The 22,108-nt window shown below is 38.2% G+C and overlaps 1 protein-coding gene across 1 annotated transcript; it reads left to right on the plus strand.

The window, feature by feature from the left end:
* Positions 1 to 369: 369 nt before the first annotated feature.
* Positions 370 to 18,376, plus strand: LOC133983657 (fucolectin-4-like). The gene is made up of 6 exons (XM_062422813.1): positions 370 to 383; positions 583 to 650; positions 15,096 to 15,393; positions 16,440 to 16,594; positions 17,667 to 17,946; positions 18,173 to 18,376. The coding sequence occupies exons 2-6, from the start codon at positions 587 to 589 to the stop codon at positions 18,321 to 18,323; spliced, it is 948 nt and encodes a 315-aa protein (XP_062278797.1). The 5' UTR covers positions 370 to 383; positions 583 to 586; the 3' UTR covers positions 18,324 to 18,376.
* Positions 18,377 to 22,108: the final 3,732 nt, after the last annotated feature.

Genomic DNA, 22,108 nt, shown 5'->3' on the forward strand with positions numbered 1-22,108 from the left:
TTTTTAAGAGCGCAGTACAACAGCTGTCTAAGAACTGTAAAATTTGATGCAGTATTTCATATTTATTGATACAAAACATCAAACATAATCAGTGGAAGTACAGCTGTCAACTTCTATTTTACAACACCTTTTACAGTTGCCCGGACCTGCACCACCTAATAGCTGAACTTAGTCTTATTTAAATATCAGACTGTTACATATCATCAATAAACAGCACATGCCCTGATAAGATGTTCACATAAATACCCCTTTGTGCTCAACATCAAATCATATTGATCAGCACAGCTCAAGCAGTGGCTCTTCATCCTCCTCTGACTTTATTTTGGATGTCAAGGTATGTGGTTGTAGCTTGTTTGCCATGCTCTCAAATATTTCATTTTACGGTAAGTTGTCAGATCGATATAATTACTTAATATCCATCAGTGATTTATTTTAGAAAGTGATTTTATTTTTATGCATTTTGGATATCCAACTTCTGGAACAATGCATTACATTGTTGGTCAAGGATAAACTGTATACATTAATAATGAAAACAATGTAAAGTTTGTTAGTGTAATTCTATCATTAATCTTTCTCAACCAGAACAATGAAGCAAGTTTCAGTTCTGCTGTTGCTGCTCTTTGTGGGGACTTGCTCGGCTTACACGTATCGTGAGTATAAAAACATTAAAAAGTATATATGTGAAAAGAAAAAAAAACACTGCCCAGAATGGATAAGTAGTTGTGTAAGTGATAAAAACACTGTGGAGTGATATTAAAGATTAATGCGACTTAACAGTGTTCTGTCCATTTGATTACAAACGGTGTTAATAACACTGTGCTCTCTTATCTAAAGCTTTAAATCCAAAAAAAAACAACAACAAATAAACAAAACAAAAAAAGGTTATTACACCTCAAGCAAGTTTATTTTTGTAGAGAAATGGTTACATGCACTATATACTTACAGATGGTTAGTTTTATCTATAAAATAAATAAAAAAGAATATGTTATATTTAGTTATTTATATAATGCAGTGAAAGATAATAAATGTTTCAGAATACTACTTTTATATGCATTACATATTTAATTTGAAGAAGATATGACTTTGTCGACAAAAATCTTTTGGCAACATTTTTTAAAAACAGTGATTTTTTTTACTAAATGAATGTTTATGCTATGGACAGAAAGTAACAATTAGAATACTTACTGGCTGATACATTTCTTTAATCTTAATGCCACTATAATCAATATTTCTAACAATGTGACAAGTTGTTAGGACTCCAAATGATTGATAATGTTGATCTGTAACTGCTGGATGTGGACAAAAGCCACTGTTTGCTAACAAGTTCTCCACATCAACTGAAAAATGGTTATTATTGTGTTAAAAAACTTGCCACTGCCTGCAGGACCTTATTTCTTTTTGTAACGATCTCAAGATAATCTGAAGGATTACAGCACCAGTCTGGACCAAATGTCCCTCTGTGATATAAATTCCTGCACAATGATAATCAATATTAAACTTTAGGGAGAAAATGTGTGGTTTTTCTTACAGAAAACGTGGCTTTGCGTGGAAAAGCGACACAGTCAGATCGTTTGGGGAATATATTTGGATCCGCTTCCAACGCCATTGATGGAAACCGTGACTCAAAATATTCTGCCGGTTCATGCACCCACACTGTTGAACAGACCAACCCCTGGTGGAGGGTGGACCTGCTTGAGTCCTACGTGGTCACTTCTGTCGTCATCACCAACAGAGGAGACTGCTGTGCAGAAAGGATCAATGGGGCTGAGATTCATATTGGAAACTCTTTACAAGACAATGGTGCTGCAAACCCAGTGTAAGTAAACATACAGTAATTACTCATTAAATACAGGAACTCTGCCTGAAAAATACATATATACGTGTATGTGTGTGGGGGTTATCATTTCTCTTTGATTCATGTGTGTCCATTCATTTCCTGTAACAGACAGTGTAACTGGACACACCCATGCAGATTGTCTATGTGTGTGAGGTCAAACCAAATGTAAGAATCAGTTAGAACAATAAATCTCCCATCGTACCTGTGAGAGCCTTTTCTGTCATTAGCTGTTTGTTATTTAGCTGGACAACATGTTGCTCAGTAATGCAGGCAACAGAAATACCAAGACACATGAACTATAATTAATTTACAACAAAATGATTTATTATCTTATTGAAGTAATTGAATGACTGAACTTTGCTTTGTTTTGTTGTTATAACTTTCAATAACCTCTCAGATATTAATGCATTCATGCACCGTTTCCTCTCTATTTTTCAGTGTTGCTGTAATTCCCAGTATCCCATTAGGCAGATCTTACACAGTAACTGTTACAAAACATGTGGAGGGACGTTATGTGACTGTGGTTTTACCTGGTTCGGGAAGGCTCCTCACACTCTGTGAAGTGGAAGTCTACGGGTACCGTGCTCCAACTGGTGAGAGCATTTTGAGGCTTTCAGTTCGTATTGTGATGAGCTCTCATCTAGGCACCAAGCTGCCAGATAGTTAATTTGCTAATTAAAATGTAATCATAATATGGGCACAAGTGAGAAAACAAGAATACATCAGATAATGTATCCAGATTCAGAAAACATATCAATACCAGGTGTAAATGGGACCATAGTGAGACTCTGCAATACCTGGTCAGCTGGTTTATTTAGAAAAAACAATGAACATCTTTTAAAATATTCATACGAGATAAGAAATGATGAATTATATGAAGAAACAACTCAAATGTTCTTCGGATTCTGGGCAGTTCCTGAAATAATTGCAAATGTGTTGAATAATAACAAAAATAAACAGATTAGATTCTGATACATAGCTTAAACTCTGCACTTTTTGTGGCGCTAACTGCTGGTGCATCTTTCAAGTTCTGCAACATGCACCTGCAAAATGATACAACTCCCCATATTTCACTGTATTTTCCCACCAAAGGGAAGGACAACAATGTATACAGATATCTGTGACTGTTAAGTTCAAGACATCCACAAACTGGGGCCACTTTGTTCTGCAGATAGAAAGGAAAACTAGGTATCAGTGCTGATGTTTGCAAATGTGTCATTTTGTACAGGAGTGAACCTGGCACTCCAAGGAAAAGCCACACAATCATCATTGCATTCAATTGGCATGGCATATAATGCTATAGATGGGAATCGTGCCAGCAGCTGGAGTAAGGCCTCCTGCAGTCACACAAACAACGACTTCAGTCCCTGGTGGCGACTGGACCTGCAGAAAACCCACAAAGTGTTTTCTGTTAAGATAACCAACCGGGATATTCACCCACAACGACTCAATGGAGCTGAGATCCGCATTGGAGATTCTGCTCGAAACAATGGCAACAACAACCCCCGGTAGTTTACAGCCTATTGATTAAAATAATGCTATGACTAAGAGTTGGTTATTAATGGACATTTGTTTTTAGGTTTGTTAGCAGTAACTTACATTTATGTTTAACTTTAAAACCAAAAATGTTTTGAAATGATCAATCAGTAAGTTAACATTGTAATTTATTTTTCTCCTAGGTGTGCTGTGATCACACACATCCCTGCACGTTTTACCCAAACGTTCCAGTGTAACGGGATGGACGGTCGCTACGTTAACATAGTCATTCCTGGAAGAAATGAGTATCTGCACATGTGTGAGGTGGAGGTGTATGGCTCTGTATTGGATTAGATCTGACGAGATTCAAAATGTATAACAATAGCAATTTACATAGCCGGTATTTAGCTGATGCTCTTTTATAGATTCTGGTGGAAATCATATCTTAAGTTTCATGACATTGACATCATTAGAGACAACATATGGTTAGGTCACAGTAAAACTGCATTAATAAATGTTTGACCACTAGGGGGCAAAATAATTCCAAAAACATGCTGACAAACACAACCCCAACATCATCATCTAGTGAAATAAATTTGTTATGGCTAATATGTTAGCAAACAGTTGCCCATTTACACATCCTGTCAACAAAAAAAAACATTAGCATTCATTTGGAGTCATGTATCTGCCTGCAGGATGAATGTGAATCCATTATTAAGTCACCTTTTAGCTCTAGTTTGGTGTCCATGACTCCTGAGAAAAAATATCTGTTCTACAGCTACTAGATGCTGGATGAAGAGCTGAATTAGTCATACTTCCTCCAATTCATGATGTAATGTCATCTACAAAATGTATCTTTTGTTCTTGATTTCACATAAGTCTTGTTTTTCTGTTTTTAATCTTTGGGTTTGGCACCTGGACATTGGCTCTGGCAATTCCCACCTTATCAATAAGATGTGTACACCTATCATAAGTTGACTACATATGTGTGTTTGCCTTATGCCTTTGTCCTTATTTGATTCTGTCAGTAATGTTGAAACATTAATCTGCTTGCATTATTAAAGGCTGCATATCAATCAGTGTGCTCCTGTCTTTTCTCTCTGAAGTGTACTGTGGGTTTATCAGAGCCTTTTGAGTAGTGAGACTAAACCATACAAATATCTAAAAACAAAACAACGAGCAAAACAGGCTAAAAGGCTCTGTTGACACTAATTATGTGTTTTTCACTATGAGTGATGCTTCCCACATTGTATATAATAATGCCAAAAAAGATACTGTCACGCAACATGAAATCTGGCACTTTCTTATTTCTAATTCAGTGAAATCGTAAACATGAAGCTAGTTTAGGGATAAAAAACAGTATATTATATGAAAAGTCGCCATGTTGAGAATCAGTGAGGAAACCACATATATGTTGCATAATATAAGAAATTACCCCAAACATAAGTTAAAAACATAAAAATGATTGTCATTTGATTAGTTTCTGATTATTAGTTTATTCAAAAAAGTAGCCATATTAACCCAGGTCTTTCTTGCTCAGTGAGCTTGACAAATAAAGTCACACCCTCCTCCTACCATAAAAAGAGCACATTCAAGCTGATTGGTCGGTTTGATTATGACATGTGGAAGGAGTGAAGTGATGCATGAAGGATAAATACTGCAGATAAATATCACTCCTACATTGTGTTCTCACACAAACCACCTCTTTGCCATTTTGGAAGAGAATTTCATCAACCCTGAAGACTTTTCTTATTCTTCCAAATGTCCTGCTTTTGGAAAGTTTTTTTTTCTACTCCTTTTTAATTTTGTTTCCTTGCTCTCTATCTTCCCAGACCTTTGCTCTCCAGAATTGATGGTGAAGTGATGGTGGACGTCTAGCATCACCTTGTGGCCACTGCCTAGATGACACACAGGCAATAATTTAATAAATAAATTAACTGTCAGGAGACAACACATTTTCCATAATTCATATTAAACTCAAAAGATATCAAAACAAACAGTCAAAATTGGCAATGAACCACAGCCTCAACCCGTCCGACACTGACAGACTGATTCCCTGCAGCCATGACCAGGTGACTGCTATTCTGTTGCCTTCCCAAACAATTACACCTCTCAGCTGAAGGCAATATGAGATGATCTCAACTAATATTCATAATTCTACACGTAAATAACAGCAATTCTAACTCTCATACAATAATTCAAAGGTTATGCAATTCATTAATTTTATTTATTCATCTTTTATTATATTTATTTATTTTTATTTATAAATTCATTTAAAAGTATAAAATGGTTATAAGGAAGCCAATTCAGCAATTTTTTTTATGTGTAAATGTTGTAATCAATGTTAAATAAAATACATATAATATACAATAAGTAATGTAGTATTTCTTTTTCACTCCTTGCCATTCATCACCTGACCACCAGATGTCTCCAGGCCTTCCCATCTTTCCCAGTGATCTCTCCAGTAACTCTGTATCTGGTTACCTGCCAGCACACAAGCCTTTAATTTTCCTGATAACTCCATTATGTACACATACCTGGCCCTTTATTATTGTCCTCTGCCAGATTGCCAATGTTGCTTTGTGTCGTTGCATTCAACCAGTAAACCTGATCCTGGATCCTGGATCCTGTATGGCAAGGTTAGGCAAGTTTATGAACATATTACATTTATAAACAAGGGGAATTGAGGTGCAGTAATAACATATTAAAAAAGAAAAACACTATTCAGGACAGGTTAAGGTGAAAGGGCAAGATGATTAATGAGGAGTACTTAAAGAGGAATTTTAGTGCTGTAATGATCATTTATAAAACTAGGTCACTTACAGTATTCAGTAGGAATATGCTATTATTGCATAAACTGGTGGACTATATTGAATGTCATTGTTCAGATAATATAACCAGACTCAAAGCACATGTTAATACCGGGTGTAAATTGGAACATAGACTCAGCAGTAAAATATTCATATGAGATGAACACAAATTATATGAAAAAACAACTTCTCAAAGTTCTTGGGATTCTGGATTGTTGCTGAAAAAATTGCAAATGTGTTGAATTATAATAAGATAATTAAACAGATTTGGTTGTGATACACAACTTAAAATCTGGCACATTTTGTTCTGTCAACTGCTGGTGCATCTTTTTCTCACTACTGGAAAGGACAACAATGTACAAATAGTTGAGACTGTTAAGTTCAAGACTGTCACAACCTGGCTCAGAGGTAGGACAAAAGATGGAGACCACACATGACTTTAAACTAGAAAACATACATTTATTGAATTAAACTAAAATAACTATGTATGTCAGTTCATCAGTAATGTTTGTAATGTATGGGTGTGTGTGAATGTGTATACATGTAAAATGAAACAAGAATATAAATAACCAAGGCTCAAAACAAACCCAGCAACTCAAACAGGAGAGAGAGAGTAAATGCCCAGATGCTCTATTTATAAAAGAGGCATCCACACAAATCCAGGTGCTAACCATCTCTCCTGATGAGCCACTCCCCAAATCCCAGACAACCAATCAACCCAGGTCAGAGGCCATGAGGCCGTCACATCCCCCTCCACAAGAACCACACCCCACCTCCGACCCTGCAACGAAAAATCAAAAAATTAAATTTCATATACTGTCCCATCACCTACCAATACGTCCCCCACCCCAAGTCTCATATAGTCTCTGCCTAAACCCATTAACATAGGTAATCAAATTCTGCGGAGGATCAGTCGACTTCCACTGATCATACACCACAGACAAGGGACCACGGACAGTATGAGCAAAACCAAGCTCATTAGGACTAAATCCTGTACTCTCTTGGACAACCTCTCTCGCTGCCAACAAGAGCCATGGCAAACCCTCCTCCCAATCTGCTTTTTGTCTTTTCACCAGCTCTGAACGAGAAACACAAAGATCAGGTGGCAATGACAATGCAAATTTCTTTACATCACATTTTTCTCTCCTATCAGTCAGTGCAGCAGTCATTAAACGAGTCACAGCACAGACTGAAATAACTGCTGGCTCTGATTCACTAAATCCCTTTGTTTCCACAGTACAAGCTGCTTGCTCAGTTTCAGGGACTTCTGGAAATGACAAGGATGCAACCCCTATGGTATTTGGTGGGATTGACACATCGGGTAGCTGTAGACTATCAAATTCTACATCGTCTGACCATACCCTACTTCCTGCCAGGTCATTTCCCAGAATGATGTCAACACCTTCCACTGGCAACTCAGGGCGAACACCAACCTCAGCCTCCCCCTGTACCAGATCACATGACAAGAACATTTTATGTACAGACACAAAAAAAGGTGTCAAGCCCATCCCTCTGACCGGAATACAGCCCCCTGTATCTGTACGTGGAGAAAAGGGCAATATTGCTTCCCTCACAAATGTACGTAAAGCTCCTGAGTCCCTCAGTATTTTGACTGGAACCTTTAAATCACCTCCAATTAGCATGACAAACCCATCAGACATGAACGGGGCATAACCCGCATCAATTTCAGAAGATTCTATCTGTTTAACCTCCATTTGAAATGGAGCTACCATTTTTTGGTCACCTCCAAAATTGGGAGTATGGATAGTCGTAGCCAAACCAGCAGACTTCACATGTGCTGCATTCATTCTCTCTTTTAACAAAGGACATTCATTCTTCCAATGACCTTTTTGATGGCAATAATTACACACATTTGGATCACTTTTCCCACTAGGTGGTTGATCCAATTTTGGGGAAAAATAATCTGTTTTCTGATATTTTTCCTTGCTACCTCGCTCACCAAAGATACGCTTGTGTGTTAATGCGTATTCATCGGCCAGCACTGCAGCCTCCTTAGGACAGGTGACTTTGTGCTCATTAATATAGGTGGCAATGTAATCAGGCACAGATTGTTTAACTTGTTCTAAAACTACTAAATCAGACAATTTCTCAAATGTGTTTACCCCAGATGAAGAGCACCAGCGATTGAAATGCGTGACCAAATCCCGTGCAAACTCCACATGTGTTTGTGTACCAGTCTTTCGCCAGTTCCTGAAGCGCTGACGATAGAACTCAGGAACCAACTCATAAGCCTTCAAAACAGATGACTTTACTACACTGTAATCTTTACAGTCCTCTGAAGATAGCGCAGCATAGGCTTCTTGAGCGTTACCTGTAAAGACACACTGCAACATTAAGGTTCGTTCCTCATCAGGCCAAGATCTGGAATCGGCAACACGTTCAAACAGACAGAAGAAGGTGTCTACATCATTCTCATTAAATTTTGGCATCAATCTCAAATTACTGGCAACATCAAAATGCGAACCAGTAGTTTGCCTATTTAAAGCAGATGCAGACATTTTTCCTTCCCTAACTAATGCCAATTTTTGTAGTTCCAAATCCAATTTCATCTGTTCCTTTTTATATTTCATTTTTTCCTGTTCTTTTTCATGATCCAATTTCAAAAGCAGTAATTCTTTCTGCTGTTCAAATGTTAAGCCACGTTTAGACATACTTATATCAGTCTCACCCCCTCCGTCCATCAGCACACCACCTTCCTGCAAGTTAGCCTTGATGATATTCTTCAGGTTGTCCTTTGTGCGTTTGGGCTCCACTGCAACAGAGAAATGCTGGGCAACCTTAATCAGCTGCTCCTTGGTACACTGCTCCAGCAATTCCTCAGAGGGATACTGAAGAAACTCCTCCACAATGTTAGCCATAACCAACCAGATCTAGAAACCTAGACAATCAAAATGATGTAAACGCAAACAGAACATGCGACACAACAAATGGCAAACAAGAACTGGTGCCTCCCCATACTAAACTGACTAGTAAAATCCTCTATCTAACTAAAACTCATCCCTAGTCTTCGGACAGGTACCGGTGGCAGGTATTTATTCACTGTAACCCAGTGGCCGTGGAGAGCAACTGCATAAAACAGCGACCCCCCAACAAACCCTGGACGTGATCCTGAGACAACCGCTCTAACCACCTTCCCCGCCACACTACAGACACCATGCAACAGACCCTCTATTAGAGCCTGCTGCTATGCCTAACCGAGGAGAACACCAATTAAAATATTGCCATACCACAACTTGTTCACTTCAAAATGATGAGCCCCAAAAGAAAGAGGAAAAAAAACGGATTAGAATAAAGCTCCCCCAAACCAACAAAACACCACAGCCATGTGCAATACTCCATCCAAAATCAACACAAAATACTACCAAAATCCAATGTGACGAGCCCCCATTTTGTCACAACCTGGCTCAGAGGTAGGACAAAAGATGGAGACCACACATGACTTTAAACTAGAAAACATACATTTATTGAATTAAACTAAAATAACTATGTATGTCAGTTCATCAGTAATGTTTGTAATGTATGGGTGTGTGTGAATGTGTATAAATGTAAAATGAAACAAGAATATAAATAACCAAGGCTCAAAACAAACCCAGCAACTCAAACAGGAGAGAGAGAGTAAATGCCCAGATGCTCTATTTATAAAAGAGGCATCCACACAAATCCAGGTGCTAACCATCTCTCCTGATGAGCCACTCCCCAAATCCCAGACAACCAATCAACCCAGGTCAGAGGCCATGAGGCCGTCACAAGACATCCACAAACTTGAGCCACTTTTTTCTGTAGATAAGGAAAACTAGGTATCAGTGCTGATTAGGGCTGGGGCGACGCAAAATATGTAGACGCAAAAAACTGTCGACGCAAAAACTGTGCGTCGATGCGTCGTTTGAAAAAAAATGGCGGCAGCGAGTAGCGGTAGCGGCAGCAGCAACACCAGTGAGTCAGTTGACTCTGATCAATGTAAAAAACGAACTCGTAATTCAAAGGTATGGGACTATTTTTCCGTAAAAGGAGGCCATTATGTCGTTTGTCAGCTGTGTAAAATGGAGATGGCTTATCATAAAAGCATGATGGCGATGCTGTTGTATTTTGGGGAAAACCCTATCCCAAGGGACAGTGACCCCCTTAAATGGTGGAAGGATAACACAACAAGATTCCCCACACTGTCTGCTTTAGCCAAATCGTATTTGGCTGTACCTGCCACATCAACAATTTCGGTTCCGCCGTTGTATACAACGTCGAGGGAGTGAAAACTGCTGACGGAAGTTTTACTGTCTACTAATGTTGCTTGAAACATTTCCCATACTTAAAAGGAAACACAAGCAATATGACCAAGCATCTCCCACGAAATCATCCTGAACACAGGACAGTCGAGTGACTCTAAAAGGTAACACCAGCGAAACAACAACTGTCTATTCAAGATGCTTTTGAACAAAATAACCCGTGCATTGGGAGCATTTATTGCTAAAGATTTGCAGCCCTTTTCTGTGGTCGAAGATGTGGGGTTTCGTCACCTAATGAAAATGCTCAACCACGTTATGTTGTGCCCTGCCGTACACATTTCATGATACTGGAATTTGTTTACTGTGAAATACAGTTTTTGCTGACAAGCAAAATAAAGAAATCATTTTGGGAGAAAAAAAGTTGTTCTCTTTACGCACAAAACAGATACCGAAACCGAACTGAAACTGTGGCCCAAAAACCAAGGTAGGGACCGTACCGTGGGTTACTGTACCGTTGCACCCCTAAAGGTTTGCCTTATGCCTTCGTCCTTCTTTGATTCTGTCAATAATGTTGAAACATTAATCTGCTTGCATTATCAAAGGCTGCATATCAATCAGTGTGATCCTGTCTTTTCTATCTGAAGTGTACTGTGGGTTTATCAAAGCCTGTTGAGTTGTGACACCAAACCATACAAATATCTAAAACCAAAACAAGAGGCAAAACAGGCCAAAAGGCTCTGTTGGCACTTATTATGTGTTCACCATGAGAGATGCTTTCCACATTGCACATAATAATGCCAATATGTTCTTTGGTTACTGACAAACAACTGGCACTTTTCTTCTTTCTAATTTAGTTAACTAGTAGACTTGCCAGACTAGGGATTAAAAACCAGTATATTATATGAAAAGTGTATAAAAAAGTATGTTGAGAATCAGTGAGGAAACCACATATATGATGCATAATATAAGAAACTACACCAAATCTTATCAATGTGAGTTCATCAGTCTACATTCAAAATCTGAACATCTAATCATATTCAGCACAAAGTTTGACTCAGTGTCACACAAAGATTGAAATCTAAACATTATGAAACATTTTACAATCCTGTTTCATTATGTCTTTTAATTCCATATATATATAACTCCCTAATAGGCCCACCACCTGGCCACATACAAACAGTCACTAACAGGACTGTCCTGTTATCTCCTCGCAATAACATACCATACTGTATATTATGCCAATATTATACCAATCAAGGTATTTGTAGCAAATAACATCGTAAAACAATTAACTAATTAATTGCACAATTCTGCCATGATTAACTACTATCAATTTCCTCCTTGTAATCTATGTGAGGCTGCTCATAGCCCACCATGCAAATGACAAAGAAACAAACAACACTCAGATGGAGGACCTTTGGTCAAATGTGGAACTTTATTTAGCCCCTTCCCCCACTTGCTGGCAAGTCAAGAGTGATACCAATGGATGCAGAAGTGACCTCTACATGAAATCGCAGTCACCTCACGATTTTTTCATTTTTCTAATAATAGCTTAACAGCAACATTTAACACTTTAACAGCACTAAACATTGTGGTTTTGTTCATCATCATATTATGCATACCCAGTTGATAAAAGCTGATTATGAGAGAGAGGTCAATGGCAACCTGAGCAAATGCAGCATACGGTTTTGTGTCCCTGCCACTTACCAGTACCTCTGCTGTCCCTCATCATGACCAGCCTGCCTGTGGATGTTCATCAGGTTCAACTTCTACCTGATCCACAACCCTTTTCTGGGCGATTCAGTGCTTTGACCCACTATATTACTGCTGCTGCTAGCAGTTACTTTTGATATATCAGTCTGGAGAGACTTGGCTTTCTTTTCTTTTAACTGTTCCCATCCACCTTACATTTTCTGCTTGCCATTATTAGGCTACTGTAGCTAAGGATTCACTCATCTTTGTTAGTTTTTCTTTCACATGTCAAACAAATGATCATATAAGCGCCCCCTGCTGTTGGCTGTTAGTGTCACTTTGTCTGACTTTTTGGTTGATGAACCTGGCAGGCCAACCAGGACTTTTCCACTTTTCAAATGTAAAATTAAATATAATATACAATATGTAATATTGCATTTCTTTCTCATTCCTTGCCTAGTAACTCTGTATCAGCAATACTCATCACCTGATGGTCACCTGCTGGTCACCTGCCAGCACACAAGCTTTTCATTTTCCTGATAACTCCATTGTGTACACATACAGTACCTGCCCCTTTATTATTGTCCTCTGCCAGATTGTCAATGTTGCTTTGTGTCTTTGCATTCAACCACTAAACCTGATCCTGGATCCTGTTAGACAAGTTTATTAACATATCACATGTACACACATGGGCAGTTCAGGTGTAGCATTAAAATATATTTAAAAAGAAGAAGAAGAGAGCCGCATATTGTAGGAATAGTAGTAGGAATATGCTATCATTTTCAAAACTGGTGGACTATGTCAAGATAAAACTGAGAGAAAGTCTGTCGCACTAAAGAGGGACGTCAACCAGAATGCATTACATGTGTACCCATCACCTGTGTTCTGTAAACACTATCAGTGGAGGTCGGCAGGCCAGTGTCACTGATGTAAATGGTAAATGGACTGCACTTTCCCTTTCTAGTCTTCTCACCAGTCGAATCACTTTTACACTATAAACCACATTCACTGATTCACACATATTCATACACTGATGGCAGAGGCCGCCACTATGAGCAATTTGGGGTTCATTGATTTCATGTGCTGCCATTCAAAGTGCCACCCTGCTCATCAGGAGAATGTATTCATTCACACACATATTCATGCTTAGAACAATTTGGGGTTCAGTATCTTGCCCAACGACAATTCACAATCCAGTCAGCATAGAGCAAAAGGTGATCTAATTCTCATAATTGGACCCAAATATCTAATTAGATGAAGGAAACCTCCCAATAGGCTGCTGATGTCACAGCAGCTGCGTCCGTGCCTTTTTCCCATCCTGCCTCTGTCCCGGCCTTCAGCCACTCTCACACACTCTCCAGGCCTCTGAATTTTCATGAAACTCCCCATACGCACCTCTCCCTGTCACTTTGTTCCCACACCCACCTACTCACCTACCGTACCTGTCTCATGCTTATCCAGCTGTTGGATAAGCAAGCAGCTGAAGTCTAAATCGGTCACGGGCTTTGGCTAAGAGTTCAATTATTTCATACACCTAAAAATGTCTCCATGAGCTCCTATATAGTGTTATATGTTGTCCCGTGTCCTGTTTTTATGAACACACTACAACAGATTCCTAGAAACTGTAAAATTTGTTGCAGTATTTAACATTCAATATTGACACAAAATATCAAACATAATCAATGGAAGTACAGCTGTCAACTTCTATATTTTACGACACCATCTACAGTTGCCCGTCCCTGCACCACCTAGTAGCTGAACTTAATCTTATCTAAATATCAGACTGTTGCACATCATCAGTAAACAGCACATGCCCTGATAAGACTTTCACATAAATACCCCTTTGTGCTCCACATCAAATTATATTCATCAGTACAGCACAAGAAGAAGCCCTTCATCTTCATCTGAGTTTAGTTTGCATGTCAAGGTATGTGGTTGTAGCTGAATAGCCATGCTCTCAAATACAAAATGTGGAAGATTATTTCATTTTCATGCAAATTGTCAGCTAGATATAATTACTAAATATCCATCAGTGATTCGTTTCTGAAACGTCATTTTATTTTTATGCACTTTGCAACATCTGTAACAAAGCATTAAATTGTTGAACAGGTGACATTCTGTACATTTGTAATGATAACAATGTAAGTTTCTTTAGTGTAACTCTATCATTAATTGCTCTCAACCAGAACAATGTATCACGGTTCAATTCTGCTGTTGCTGCTCTTCGTGGGGACGTGCTCGGCGTACACATATCGTAAGTATAATTTGTCTCTGTCTGTGATATCTGTGTTATAAAACATTACGTATAATTGAAAAAAAAGTGTATTAAAATAAAATCCCTAAATGGACATTTATTTAATCTTAATGCTACTATAATCAATATTTCTAACAATGTGACACGTTGTTACGACTGTGCTGCTCCACTCAGCTGTACATCAAATTTCAGCTCATTGTTCATCCATCCAGCTGCAACTTCTCTGTTTGTGTTTACTCTCAGCTTTAATAGCCTGGTTGTGCAAAAGCTCTAAAAATCCTCTGCACACTACCTGCTCAGCACCAAACTACAAAGAGACACAGTTAGAGACTAGCTGGTGAACATAGTGGAGCATTTAGCAGCTACAGAGTCAGATATAACAGATTAAAAAGAGTGAATATTGGCCTTATACAAGGTGGACAGAAACAAAACTCAAATTGATTGATAATGTTGATCTGTAACTGCTGGATGTGGACAAAAGCAACTGTTTGCTAACAAGTTCTCAACATCAACTTAAAGATGAAGATAAGTAATTATTGTGTTCACAACATGTCACCACTGCCTGCAGGACCTTATTTTTTGTTGTAACGATCTCAAGATAATCTGCAGAATTACAGCACCAGTCTGAACCAACTAACCCCAACATGGCTGAAAACAAAAAAAAACAGATCAGACTAATACAGACCACAGGATGGGCACAGAGAGGTTTTCAGGTGTGATATGAATTCCTGCACAGTGATAATCAATATTAAACTTTGGGGGGAAATTGTGTGTTTCTTTTACAGAAAATGTGGCCTTGCGTGGAAAAGCAACTCAGTCACACCGCTGGGAGGGAGCGCCTGGACGTGCTTTTGGGGCTGCTTCCAACGCCATTGATGGAAATCGTGAATCTTTTTACAGAGCTGGTTCATGCACCCACACTGTTGAACAGACCAATCCCTGGTGGAGGGTGGACCTGCTGGAGTCCTATGTGGTCACTTCTGTCGTCATCACCAACAGAAAAGACTGCTGTGCAGAAAGGATCAATGGGGCTGAGATTCATATTGGAAACTCTTTACAAGACAATGGTGCTGCAAACCCAGTGTAAGTAAACATACACTAATTACCCATTAAATACAGGACTTCTGACTGAAAATCATTCAGCAGACATTGTAAACCATCCAGATACTGATGTAGCCCTTCTACCCTGAATATTTGTAGATAGGGCCCTGAGTTTTTTTTATCCCAATTAACTTTGAGCTAGTAACTTTTATTAACTTATGTTATTTATATTGATTTGCTCTAGAAATGTATACCTCCTATACATAACTATAAACCTAATGTAATTATTCTTTAACCCCTGAAATAATAGCCTCACTAAAACACTGTCTTAAAATTAAAATGTGATAGCCTTTTCTATCAGTTGTTTGTTGTTTAGCTGGACAACATGTTGCTCATTAATGCAGGCAGCAGAAATATTAAGACAGATGAACTATATTTAATTTGTAACTAAAAAGATTAACAATCTTTGTTGGAGCTATTTGTTTATTTTGTTAAGTTTAGCTTTAGTTATACATTTAATTTTCTAATTATGAGTAACTTTGTTTGTTTGATTAACTTAAGTGTTTGCTTTATTTAGATTTGATTTTTGATAATATTTTTGTTTATTAGTTATTTGTTTAGCTTACTTAGATTTGTGTAGTTGTTTTTTTAGTTTATTTCTGGTAACTGGTTAAACACTGTGGGCACTTTTGGGTAGTAGGTTATTTGAGGAGGTAGGCACATTGAGGACCAGCATGAACCTGGGTGGGCCTATGTTTTTTTTACCAGTGCTAGAGAGACAGCAGCCATGGCTTTTCTTTGTTCTTTTGTTTGTTTTATTTCGTTACAATGAATCCAAACAAAATGCAAGATTGGAATGGATATTCATCTTCTTTTGCCTGCATTAAACCACATCCCCATGGTGCATCAGTGGCCTTTTGATTATGTTTGGTTTAAAGTTGAATTTGTTTTTTTTGGACAAATGGTCACTACAATCTTACATTGAATTGAATTGAATGGCTGATTTTTTAAAAATACGTAAAATAATATTCAAAGTAATTCAGATATGAAAAGCATTCATGCACCGTTTCCTCTCTCTCTCTTTTTAGGGTTGCTGTAATTCCCAGTATCCCAGCAGGCAGATCTTACACAGTAACTGTTACAAAACATGTGGAGGGACGTTATGTGACTGTGGTTTTACCTGGTTCACGAAGGGTCCTCACACTCTGTGAAGTGGAAATCTACGGATACCGTGCTCCAACTGGTGAGAATGAAGCCACACAAATTTGATTTACTAGGTGATGCTGGCACCTCATTCACTTCCTGCTGCAAATGCATCTATGCTTAGCAGTCTGGTATCTATTTGAACTGAGACTCCATTTACACCTGGTATTAACGTTTGTTAAGGATCTAGATACATTATCTGGATAATGACATCCAATCAGTTGGTTTTTGCATTTACACCTGTTTTTAAAACGTGTTCTTGTTTTGTCATCTGTTCCTGCCTTGTGATCAGCTCTTTATTTTCTAGGTGGATCTGGCAGAAAGCCTTTACAGAGCTTGCTTTAGATGACAGGAATAGCTTAGTGACCCTTAAAAATGCCAGGTGTATCTGGAAAAGGAAAATGCATTTTAAAGCAGTGTGTAAATGAACTGAGAATCACATTGTGATTAGAATGTGATCGGATCAGTAAGTTAACATTTGGAGATTTTTGGCTCATCTTGTTATCAGCTATCATGCAGGCACAAGTCTGACAGATATGCCTAGCTAATTTGCAAATTTAAATGTAATCATAATACGGCACAAGTGAGAAAACCAGAACACATTTTAATACCAGGTATGAAAGCAAAACCCCATTAATTAAATGTCATTGTTCAGATAATATAACCAGACTCAAAACACATGTTAATACCGGGTGTAAATGAGAACATACACTCAGCAGTAAAATATTCATATGAGATGAAAATTTAGAAATTATATGAAGAAACAACTTCTCAAAGTTCTTGGGATTCTGGATTGTTGCTGAACAAAATTGCAAATGTGTTGAATAATAATAAGAAAATTAAACAGATTTGGTTGTGATACACAACTTAAAATCTGGCACATTTTGTTCTGTCAACTGCTGGTGCGTCTTTCAAGTTGTGCAACATGCACCTGCACGATTATTATTATAAACTCTCCACTGCTGTTTCTCACTATTGGAAAAGACAACAATGTACAAATAGTTGTGACTGTTAAGTTCAAGACATCCACAAACTGGGGCCACTTTGTTCTGCAGATAGAAAGGAAAACTAGGTATCAGTGCTGATGTTTGCAAATGTGTCCTTTTACACAGGAGAGAACCTGGCACTCCAAGGAAAAGCCACACAATCATCAATGTATTTATTTAAATTGGCATATAATGCTGTAGATGGGAATCGTGCCAGCAACGTAGGACAGGCCTCCTGCACTCACACAAACAACGACTTCAGTCCCTGGTGGCGACTGGACCTGCAGAAAACCCACAAAGTGTTTTCTGTTAAGATAACCAACAGAGATACACAAGAACAACGACTCGATGGAGCTGAGATCCGCATTGGAGATTCTCTTGCAAACAATGGCAACAACAATCCTCGGTAGTTTACAGTCCATTCATTAAAATAATACAATGACTAAAAGTTTTTTATTAATGGATATTGATTGTTACATTTGTTAGCAGTAACTTTCATTAATGCACTTTTTTTTTTTTTAGGTTTGTTAGCAGTAACTTATATTTATATTTACCTTTAAGACCAAAAATGTGTATCCATGTATTGAACTGATCATTCAATAAGTTAACAGTGTAATTTATTTTTCTCCTAGGTGTGCTGTGATCACACGCATCCCTGCAGGTTTTACCCAAACGTTCCAGTGTAACGGGATGGACGGTCGCTATGTTAACATAGTCATCCCTGGAAGAAAAGAGTTTCTGACCCTGTGTGAGGTGGAGGTGTATGGCTCCGTATTGGATTAGATCTGACGAGATTCAAAATGAGTTATGATGGCAATTTACATAGCCGGTATTTAGCTGATACTCTTTTAAAGATTCTGGTAGAAATCATATCTTATGTTTGACTTATGACATTGACATCATTAGAGACAACAAATTATAGTTAGATGACAGTAAAGCTGCATTAATGAATGTTTGATCACTAGGGGGCAGAATAATTCCCAAAAAATAAAACAATGCTGAAAAACACAATCCTGACATCATCATCTAGTTGAATACATGTGTTATGGCTAATATGTTAGCAAACAGTTGCCCATTTACACATCCTGTCAACAAAAAAAAACATTAGCATTCATTTGGAGTCATGTATCTGTTTGCAGGATGAATGTGAATCCATTATTAAATCTCCTTTTAGCTCTAGTTTGGTGTCCATGACTCCTGAGAAAAAATATCTGTTCTACAGCTACAAGATGCTGAATGAAGAGCTGAATTTGTCATACTTCCTCCAATTCATGATGTTATGTTATCTGCAAAACATATCTTTAGTTCTTGATTTCATATAATTATTTTTTTTTCTGTTTTTAATCTTTGGGTTTGGCATTTGGACATTGACTCTGGCAATTCCCACCTTATCATCTATTATTCAATGTGTTTGAATTCATGTTCAACCTTCGACCCGATAACAGATGTACACCTATCATATGTGTGTTTGCCTTATGCCTTTGTCCTTCTTTGATTCTGTCAGTAATGTTGAAACATTATTCTGCTTGCATTATTAAAGGCTGCATATCAATCAGTGTGCTCCTGTCTTTTCTCTCTGAAGTGTACTGTGGGTTTATCAGAGCCTTTTGAGTAGTGACACCAAACCATACAAATATCTAAAACCAAATCAATGAGCAAAACAGGCTAAAAGGCTCTGTTGGTACTAATTATGTGTTTTTCACTATGAGTGATGCTTTCCACCTTGTATATAATAATGCCAAAAAAGATACTGTCAAGATACTGTCACGCAACATGGAATCTGACACTTTCTTATTTCTAATTCAGTGAAATCTTAAACATGAAGCCAGTTCATGGATAAAAACCAGTATATTATATGAAAAGTGTCCATGTTGAGAATCAGTGAGGAAACCACATATATGTTGCATAATATAAGAGATGACCCCAAATCTCAACAATGTGAGCTCATGAGACTACACTGTCTGTGGTTTTAAGCCTTTCTGTTCCTATTTCCCACTAAAGATATACAACTTTTAAAAACATAACTCAATTTGCATAAATAATGCATTTGTTGGGGACTATTTTCAGCCATGAATTAACACTCTATTGCACTAGTGAGTATTTTGAGTATTACTCTATGACTCAAAATGAAATAAATCTGCATCAGTCATCATCACCTGATGGTCATAGTTTTTTTTCCATTTTTGCCCACTTTGGAAAATCCTTCACAATTTTCACATAACGCCCCAGCTGTGCTTGATTTTGCACCTTTCTCACTTAGCCCGCCCCCCTGGCCCCTTTTGGCAAGGTTTGGGACACCCTTCCCCATTTTTGACTTTTTCGACACTACCCGCCCTGTGGTTTTTTTCAATTTTTGCCCGGTTTAGAAAATCCTTCAAAATTTTCACACAATGCCCCAACTGTGCTTGATTTTGCTCCATTTTCACTCAGCCCGCCCCCCTGTTCAAATTTTTGATGCTGTTTTTGAGTCTGAGTCTGAAAATTAGTGTCATTTTATGTTCGGCTTATTTTTCTATTAGTTCTTTTATCCACTTCCTGTGCCATTTTGTTTTGGATATTTTATTTTGAAGGCTTTATGAGAAAAACAGGAAGTGGGCGCAACGGTTGCCAGGAGACGGTGCCTTAACAACCCAAAGGGCCCGTCAATTAATTAACGGTTATTATTTACATCTGGTTGAAAGCAATGGATTAATGAAGACTGTTAAATGCTAATGGCAGATTACAATATTTCTTTTTTTTATTATATTAATACAGTTGAAAATTATTATTATTATTTTATTTAAATGTACTGTTAGTGAATGTTTTTATTGATGCCTATCCCGCTTGCGACCACGGACCAAAACGTCAGTTCAGGATGACCCGAACTACGATGCCAACTGTTTGGACTTCCCTTATGCCGTCTCCATGAAGCTGGACAGCAGTGGGTCCTTGTTTTTGGGTTCATTGGAGAGCCTTCGGACATCCTCCTTAAGGTCAGCAATCTTCTTATTCGCTTTTCTTAGTAGTATATCATCCTCACCGGGTATGGCTGGCATTGTTTATGTTAGCTTAGCCGCCGGGGCTAAGACGAACTTGACCGAGCGGTCTGTTAAAAGGGAGTTTTTTCTTGCCATTGTCGCCAAGTGCTGCTCATGTGGCAATGTTGGGTCTCTTTAAATTAAACCTGAAAAGTACGGTTTAGAGATGACTTTGTTGTGAATTTGCGCTATACAAATGAAGACTGATTGATTGATATCCGCTGGACTCCAACATGATTTACAACACACGGACGGAAACGTGACAGACGTGATCTTTGATCATCGTGAAATGTTTTTCAGAGGTGCAACAAGCTGGACCTGTACGGTGGCTATCATTGCAATAACAGTGGTCACAAGTTATTTTGGCCATGGTGTTTTGAAAGTCGTGGCTGTGCATACGTCATTACTTCAACAGTTGTTATATCACCTTGTGACAGCTGATGGGTGTGTAATTGCGTGGCGTAATGGTTGAACACTACGCTGTAGTGGTTTTGCAGTTGGTGACACACTCGGTATGAAATCCCGTGTCTGGTGACTTTTTATTTATTTATTTTTATTCGGAGATGAATACAGAATATGGTGACCACTATTTCGGATCCCACAATTGTACTTCACAACATGAAGCATCATGCTTGGATTAACCAGGTGGAGCGAGAGATCATCAGATATATATGGAAGTACATTCAGGCATTCGCGAGGTCAGCTACGTTTTCTGGAACATCTGCAGTCGCAGTGACAGAGGCCCAACGTTTACAAACAAAGGTAACCAGTTAACGTGAAAACCAGTTGATTTGTAACACCGGAGCAGTGGGTAAAAACAGTTAGTCAAAACTGTATTTGTATGGTCACGGAGTAGTAGATGAATAGATAAAAGAGTCAGTAAAACCACTAAGATTTCTTGTTAAGAGCGTTCAAAAATGCCAATTGACAGCGTGGGAAAAAAACTGGCTGGTGACGTCAGTGTAAAAACAGACCTTAAAAACAACTTAAAATACACGAGTAAAAGACAGTCTGTTAACATTTCTATATCTGTGAGCGTAGGTCGTGAAATATTGTCTAAAACTGGTTAAAAGTCAGTTTGCCTCATTCCGTTCAGTCTGGGGTCGATTTTCCTCTTCCTCCTGCCACGTCCAGGAAGGTTGGGTATGTGTCATGGACCTTAAACTTTTTAAGAAGATTTTGGCAACAGGAACATCAAGCTGCTCAGAGAGGGTCTTATAGCCTTTATCTTTAACATGTTAGTCTATAATTTTCATTCTGATGTCCTCAGACAACTCTTTCCTTTGTTCTGGTTCATGTTCAGTGTGGTGCACACAATATGATACCCACCAGCAGTGACTACTTTTTTCCCTTTAAACATGCTGAATGACTGATTACAAGTTTGAAGTCACTGAATGTGACACTGAATGGAATAACAAACAGTTTGAAATAAAATATCCAGTAATTTAGAATATTTTCTGTGGGTACCAACATAACTGTCCAGGCTATTTTATGAATATATATGTAGAATAAGCTAAACTTTCTCTCTTTTCACATTTGATTTGCTTTATT

Source organism: Scomber scombrus, chromosome 7 (genome assembly GCF_963691925.1).
Source record: "Scomber scombrus chromosome 7, fScoSco1.1, whole genome shotgun sequence".
NCBI lineage: Eukaryota > Metazoa > Chordata > Actinopteri > Scombriformes > Scombridae > Scomber > Scomber scombrus.

Excerpts from the sequence above, each read along its gene's own strand:
- LOC133983657 (XM_062422813.1), top strand. The coding sequence starts at position 587 with ATGAAGCAAGTTTCAGTTCTGCTGTTGCTGCTCTTTGTGGGGACTTGC. Across the intron at positions 651-15,095 it reads TTGCTCGGCTTACACGTATC|AAAATGTGGCCTTGCGTGGA; the intron begins GTGAGTATAAAA and ends TTTCTTTTACAG. Across the intron at positions 17,947-18,172 it reads AATGGCAACAACAATCCTCG|GTGTGCTGTGATCACACGCA; the intron begins GTAGTTTACAGT and ends TTTTTCTCCTAG.